The sequence below is a fragment of the Sinocyclocheilus anshuiensis genome, unplaced genomic scaffold, assembly GCF_001515605.1.
Source record: "Sinocyclocheilus anshuiensis isolate Anshui unplaced genomic scaffold, SAMN03320099.WGS_v1.1 scaffold43, whole genome shotgun sequence".
NCBI classification, from domain to species: domain Eukaryota; kingdom Metazoa; phylum Chordata; class Actinopteri; order Cypriniformes; family Cyprinidae; genus Sinocyclocheilus; species Sinocyclocheilus anshuiensis.
In genome coordinates this window covers 522,181-529,541 of record NW_015549580.1, presented here as the reverse complement: position 1 = coordinate 529,541, position 7,361 = coordinate 522,181, and the positions used below count along the sequence as shown (strand labels likewise).

At 36.2% G+C, this 7,361-nt stretch overlaps 1 protein-coding gene across 3 annotated transcripts in view; it reads left to right on the top strand.

Annotated features, from left to right (window-relative positions):
* Positions 1 to 7,361, top strand: part of LOC107657657 (cell adhesion molecule 4-like) — a 159,489-nt gene that overhangs the window by 117,870 nt on the left and 34,258 nt on the right. For all 3 annotated transcript variants that reach the window (XM_016445818.1, XM_016445816.1, XM_016445819.1), the window contains exon 2: positions 2,960 to 3,106. In XM_016445818.1, the coding sequence (XP_016301304.1) occupies positions 2,960 to 3,106 (147 nt within the window). The remainder of the gene's footprint in view (positions 1 to 2,959; positions 3,107 to 7,361) is intronic.

The following is a 7,361-nucleotide window of genomic DNA, read 5'->3' as shown; positions in this document are numbered from 1 at the left end:
TGTGTGTGTGTGTGTGTGTGTAAAGTTTTAGCTCAAAATACCTTACAGATCATTTTTTATAGTTTGTTAAAATCGCATTAGCGTTAACTGTTTTTTTTATAATTTGATGCAAAGGTGATATAATACAAAGCATAGTGTTATAAATGTACATACATTTAAAAAAAAAAATACAAATATGAAAAACTTTCGAGGATTTACGATGCTAATGACCGTTAAACGCGTCATCAGTCTTGTGAAAAGGGTCCATACCGGTGCTAGCCTTTACAGAAGACGCACTCGGTTTAAAAGTCAATCATCTGATTGTACTGTGCATAAAAAAATGCACTTTATGAATTACACAGATGGGAGCACGGCGCGATAAAAATAACTCATGGTGCCATACAAACTTTATAAGATCCTTATTTACGATCATTCTGGTAGCACGTGAAGGCAGCATCAGTGAAAACAGACAGACAATGGTAGCTTTAGTAACATTAGCTTTACAAAGTGCCAAGAAGCTCTTTTAGAAAGGCAATTTGGAAAACTAACGAGTGATACGTTTACTTCTTCTGGAGGTGTAGCTGGATCACGAACAGCTGGCACTGCTCCATCCTTCAGGAGCAACTTTTGTGCAAAACCTGCTTTACTGACCCTCATTCACAAAGCAGTCCAGTGTAAAAAGATTCACGCAGACATAAACGAATTTCGGTAGAGTTGAGGGAGCATTTTCTGGTGACGTTACGTTCAACACCGAAGCTTGTATCAAAAAAACAACACATTTCACATTGAAGCACTGTATCGGAGCTTGATTCGTTTTGAGAAAAGCATGTGATCTTTGAAAGGTGTTATTTATTTTTATGACCACTAGATGGCCACAGCATAAACCGTTTTAAAAAGCTTCGAGTAATGAACCTTTTTCCGATATAATTGTGTTGAAAGCTTCGCTGGTTCAGAACGCTTCACTTTGCCATCACTAGCATTTTCTTCGAAAATAAAATTAATCCACCTTGTCTTCAGCGGTTCAAATTTCGGGAGTAAGGAGAGAGCTATGTGGATTCATACATCCAGCTACAGAACACCTAAAACACTTGGGAGACATTCTCGTCAGGGCAGCAATGGCGGACTGTGTACAACTCGCTGTGAACTCACTCAGGGCGGTTCTATGTTAAAACGGCAGTGTCTGTCAACATTCGTGGGCGGGGCCTGTGGCTAATGGGACGTCACATTAGCACCAATTGGAAAACAGGTAGTTGGGAGACGCTGCTTATGATTTATGGAGATTAAAAAAAAAAAAAGGAGTGGGTGGATTTTTATCATTATAGGGTGGTTGTGTACACACACTGCCAACACTGCCAACACACATTTATGTCCAAAAAGTGAATTTTGCATAATAGGTCCCCTTTAAAAAACAAGTTCACTAACTTTTCCAGTGGCAAAATTGTTGGTTATGGTGGAAATGACACAGGGACAGTTGTAATTTGAGTATAAATTTATATTTTCGCATAATAGATATTGAAATTATTTACTGTTATGTCACTTTTTATGTTATGATAGTTAAAATAATATTCAAATAAGTTTAATTCATATTTTTTTATTATCTATTTCTATATTATGATCTGAGCTGAAGGTAAAAGAATAAAACGTATACATAATAGGCTTTTGAAAAGTAGCAAAATAAAATTAATGCACAAATAAATTATGAATTCATGGGGAAAAGTTTCCAAGACTTTTTTAATGTGACCATCATATATATATATATATATATATATATATATAAGTGGTAAGTGGTAAACAAGTACACTAACTTTACTAGTGGCAAAATTGTTGGAAATGACACTGAAGGACAGTTGTCCCTCCTGCATAAACAAATTAGAAATTGGTGAGGAAAAGTTTCCAAGACAGTTTTAACACGATGTTTATATAACAAGAAGAGGAAAAAAAGAAAAATGTTAAGTTATAATAAAAACACAACCCTTGGAACATAAGTGCCTATAGATGAAACACCCTTCACTTTCTCCACATTATTATTATTATTATTATAGTGTGAAATGAGTCACCTTCACAATACTCCATAAACTGTTCCAAGCTCAAGCTATATACAGCATGTCTGTAACATGTCAGTTTGAGCGTGTCAGACATCTTGTCCTAGCAAGGTGAGTGGAGTGATGTAGGAGACAGGTCTCAGCCAATCAGCAGCTGTGACAGTTTTACCCTAGTGATCTGCTGTGATGTCATCAGATCGAGTCTGTTCTGGTGAAGAATGAGGTGCCTTGGTGTCAGGGTTGTGAATCATTACAGTCCACCGGAGACAGGCTCTCCACGAAGACCACGGCTAATGATGTGCTGAGGGTTCCAGCAGCATGCTCGCACGGGCCAGCCGTGATGACCTCATGTCCAACCTCCTCTATATTGTGCTAAAATAAACATCAACAATACTTGAGCGTCACCCAGAACATGCAGTAGATGTTACGTTCAACTAAGGCATGGTGTTAGATTTAGCAGTGAAAGTGCCATTAGATGTTCTGTGTTCCCTGCGTATGACTGATCCGAGTTCATTCCCGAAAAAAAGCCGTCATTACTGGCTCTTTCACGAGCTGGATGTCAGACCGAGCAGATGGAAGAGAGAAGTGTGTCAGCCCACAGTAATGGATAAAGATAACGATGCTATTGGTCTTACCAGCACTTAATTAGGACCCTTTTCTTTCTTTTTCTCCCTCTCGCTGTCTCTCTCTATCTGTCAGTCTCTCATTATTTTCCTTTTTTCACTCACTCGGTCTCTCCTCTTCTGCATAGTTCACGCTTCTAAACACAAAGGTAGTTACGTGAGCAAGGTGTTAATTGGTCACGGAGGTATTTCTATCTTCAAAATTGCTCCATGTGCCACCTTGTCTCCTTCTGTCCATCAAAAAATATCTTCATAAATGATTCATTTCACAAAATGAGAGTTCTGCATTAACTCTCTTAGCCCTCTTTCTTTCAGCGCGGGGGCAGGCCGTGCAGGCTGAGAACGTGACCGTGCTGGAGGGGGGAACAGCACAGATCTCCTGTCGTCTCCAGAACTATGACGGCTCAATCGTGGTCATCCAGAACCCACGCAGACAAACGCTCTTCTTCAATGGAACTCGAGGTGAGCGCAGACACTGCTTCACTGGCAGTCATTAGCAGATCTTTTAAAAGCCCCATAAAAATAACATAATTTCAAGTGTTCAAACAAAGTTGTTTTGGCATCATTATTTTAATATGCTGGCACACATTACTTAAGAAGATTAGCTAGAAGACTTGAAGATATTGCTGGGATACACAGGATATTTTCTTTTATTTAAGCAACGTGAACAACAACAAAACAACTTTACATCTGACAATTGATATTTTATTGCAACTTTATATTTCAAAATTACGACTTTATTTCTCATAATTGTGACAATTCCATGCAAAAGAGACTTCAGTTATTGTATTTGCAACTTTATATCTCAAAAATTTGACTTAATTCTCAGTTTTACATATTTAATTGCGAGTTTGTCACTTTATACATAAAAATGTTGACTACCTGCAGTTGTGTCTTTATATTTCACAGTAAGACTTTCTTATATTAAACTTATTATAAAAATTAATTGCCTTATACAGTGCTTAACATTTAATTGATCTTATAGTTATCAGTGATCACATAGATGAAATTTAATTTAGGTTTATTTTGATTTATTTTTACATTTTGATTTGACTTTATATGTCTCAATATGACTAATTCTAATAACTGACTTCATTTGATTCTGTATATGTCCATTTCTTGCAATATAGACTTTAATTCTTATAATTAAAATTGTAACTTACTGAAAATTGCAGCTTTATATCTCACAATAGGGCTTTATTATCTTGTAACTGCAACCTTTTTTCTTGTATTTCCTGCAAAATTGTGACTTTTCTGCAATTGAATCCCTTTATATTTCACAATGTGACTTTTTTCGCAGATTGCAATGGATATATGTCACATCGTTGACTTTTTTCTAGAAACTGTAATTGTCTCACAGTGTGACATTATATATCTCATAATGTGACATAATAACACGAACAAACCTTTATACACTCTCAGAAAAAAAGGGTTAGATGCTGTCACTGAGACGGTACCCTTTCTAAAGGTACACCTTATTACCTTATTTACTCCTGAAGGGTGCATTTTACTACCTTAAAGGTACATATTTGTACCTAAATTGTACATATTAGTACCTTTTGAATAGCTACAGTCCCAGTGACAGCCTTTTTTGTCTGAGAGTGTAGCATATGCTAAGCATCATATAAAGTTTGACAATGATCGTATTAAAGTTCTTCCCCATTTTTATTAAATTGCAGCTGCTGCATTTTTTTTAGCAAAAGTACCAGAATTCATTTATTGAGCACTCCTTCTCTGACAGTGAGTTCATCAGACACATTCCATATCCATTAATGGTTCTCATGTAGCGCTGGTAATTGGTAAATATGTTAAACACAACCTTGGAGTCCGTGCTAGCAGTGGATCAGTCTCTTTTCATGCTGGTTAGCTTTTATCATCTTTGAAATATATTTATTCTGGCGCCATCAGTCTTTCTGAAACCCTTTTTTAACTGATTACACCTTATTTCAATTTCTTTTTAAAGATCCTTTTATGTAATAACCTTTGTTTTTTCCACCGCAGCCGTCACTATCACTCAAAATTGAAATCCCTTTAAGTGATGACTCTCTGTCACCCTCATTTAACATGATATGTAATGTGTTTTCATCCTTGCCTTTGTAACCCTTGCCTCAGAAAAGGACTCAGAAAGCATACGTAATTCTGTGACAAAAGGGAATGGAGAAAAAGAATGAAACTGGTAGAAACAGAAAGGACCACAAAAGCTAAAAGCTGAATTAGTATCCGTGATCTCTGCTTTTATAAATGCACGTAATTGGGCCATTTTGTAGGAGCTAAATCACCCCTCTTCTGCGCCATTCACACCACTATTTCCAGACACACTTTTTGCTAACAATCTTTAGGCTTTTAATATCGGTGGATTCTACAGTGCGATCATGACAGCTCCAGGCTGCCCATACAGCTTGAGTGCCCTGGTCTAAATGTTCAGAGAAACGTAAATGAAAACCTCTGCTTGCTAACTAATGAATCCCAATAACAGTCTTTTAGCAGGCAGCAGGGCGTAAATATCCCTCAGCGGTCATGTATACAATAGCCTATCAGCATGCGCCCTTTCCATGAGATTCCTTCTGATTGGCCAAATCTGTGAGGTATGTAAATGAGGCGTGACTAAAGGTGACACCAGCCTGGACAATGCATTGACATTTCCCTGCCATTTAGCATGAGTGAAGGCATTTATCTCCTTTAGTGAGGCTCTTTTACTCCCGTTGCGTGAAACATGGATCGAGTGAGAAGATACACATCACGAAAAAGGGCTCACTCACTTATTCAGTTTTTATCACTCATTCATTCACTAACTCACTCATTCTTTCACTTACTCAGTATATAACTAATTCATTCATTCAGTTGCTCGTCACTGACTATTCATTTTAGCAATTCACATCCAGTACTCAATGTATTTTGTTGATTTGTTCATGCATTTAATCATTTATTCACACATTCGTTCAATGTATCACAACTTACACATTCGTTCAATGTATCACTCTTTGACTTACTTAATGTACAACTCTCATTTACAGTGAGTTACTCGATCACTGATTGATTCATATAATGATTTATTTGCTCAGTGCATCACTATCACTCACTCAGTGTAACACACTGAATCATTGATTCATTCATTCACTCGCTCATTCATTCACTATCTTGCTCTTTTTTCACTGTACTGTATCTCTGACTTAATGTACAACTCATTCACCAACTCATTTACTCGTTCATTGACTGATTAATTTAGTGACTCATTCAGTTGTTTGCTCACTGATCTATTTAGTGATTCACTTATTCAATGTATCACTATCACTCAATGTAACATCCTGAATCAATGATTCATTCAGCGGGTTTATTCAATGTATCACTCTTTTTCTCAATATAAAATTCTCATTCATTCATTCAGTTGCCCGCTCACAGACTGTTTTATTTAGTGATTCACTTATCACTATCACTCATTCAGTGTAACACACTGAATCGTTGATTCAATCATTGGTTCATACAATCACTCACTCATTCATTTATTCATGCATTCACTAACTTGCTCCTTCGTTCATTGTATCATTCACTAAATCGATAAACAACTCATTCACAGATTCCCTTGCTCATTCACTGACTGATTCATTTTGTGTTTACCTTACTCAGTGTATCACTATCACTCCCTTAATATAGCACTGAATCATTGATTCATTGACTCACTCACTCGTTCGTTCATTCATTCAAACGGTAATTTGTTCAATCACTTGTTTGCTTATTCAGTCACTCATTTGCTTATTCATTCAGTTTCCAACATGACACACAGATAAATGCAGCCAGGTGTTGAAAAATGTCTGGGTTTATTCAGATCAGTAATCATTTTATGGATCCAGTGTGTCATGCTGCTATCTGCGAGTGTTGAATCTCCAGAGCACAGTCGGCCACAGACAAAAAGCTCTAAAAGGAAGTAGGGAGAAAAGTATTTAGTGCCAGTCAATACAAAATGGGTTTGTGTGAATCTTATCCCAAAAAGGCCCATCCAGCCTTTGTAACCGGCATCATTATTTGTTATTATTATTATTATTATTATTATTTTCTGACAATTGATTTTTCTCTCACCTTGGTTTCAAAGTGCAAATCATTTTCAACACTAGTTCTATTTATGTGTTGTTCTGTGCTAGTTAAAAACCCTTGTATGTTGTTTTCTTCTCCTTTTCATCTTTTCCTTTTTATGTTGCTCTATTCTTTTGATCTTTATTGTGTGATTTTTCTTGAGTTGGAGGAGTTAATTTGAAACTGTAACTTGCAAACAACAAATTACTAATTAAAAGTAGTTAAGCTACAAGCTTCCCTTTTGATAGTAGCTAGCAACACAACAAGCTAATTCACTGATTTGTTACTTAAAAATGTAATACTATTTTATTTTAATATCAAATCATTTACAACCCTTATAAGACAAAGTGGTATTTATATATCTTACACAATCGGGATCTACAAAACATTTTTTTCTGACAATTAAACAATTGAAAATAGCAGTATTTAGGCATGGATGAACATGCAAAGTGCACGTTACTATTAACATTTTTGGAGCCGGACAAAAATTTTAAAGGGGTCATATGATGCGATTTCAATTTTTCCTTTCTCTTTGGAGTGTTACAAGCTCTTGGTGCATAAAGAAGATCTGTAAAGTTGCAAACACTAAAGTCTCAAAACCAAAGAGATATTCTTTATAAAAGTTAAGAGTTAACCACGCCTACCTAAA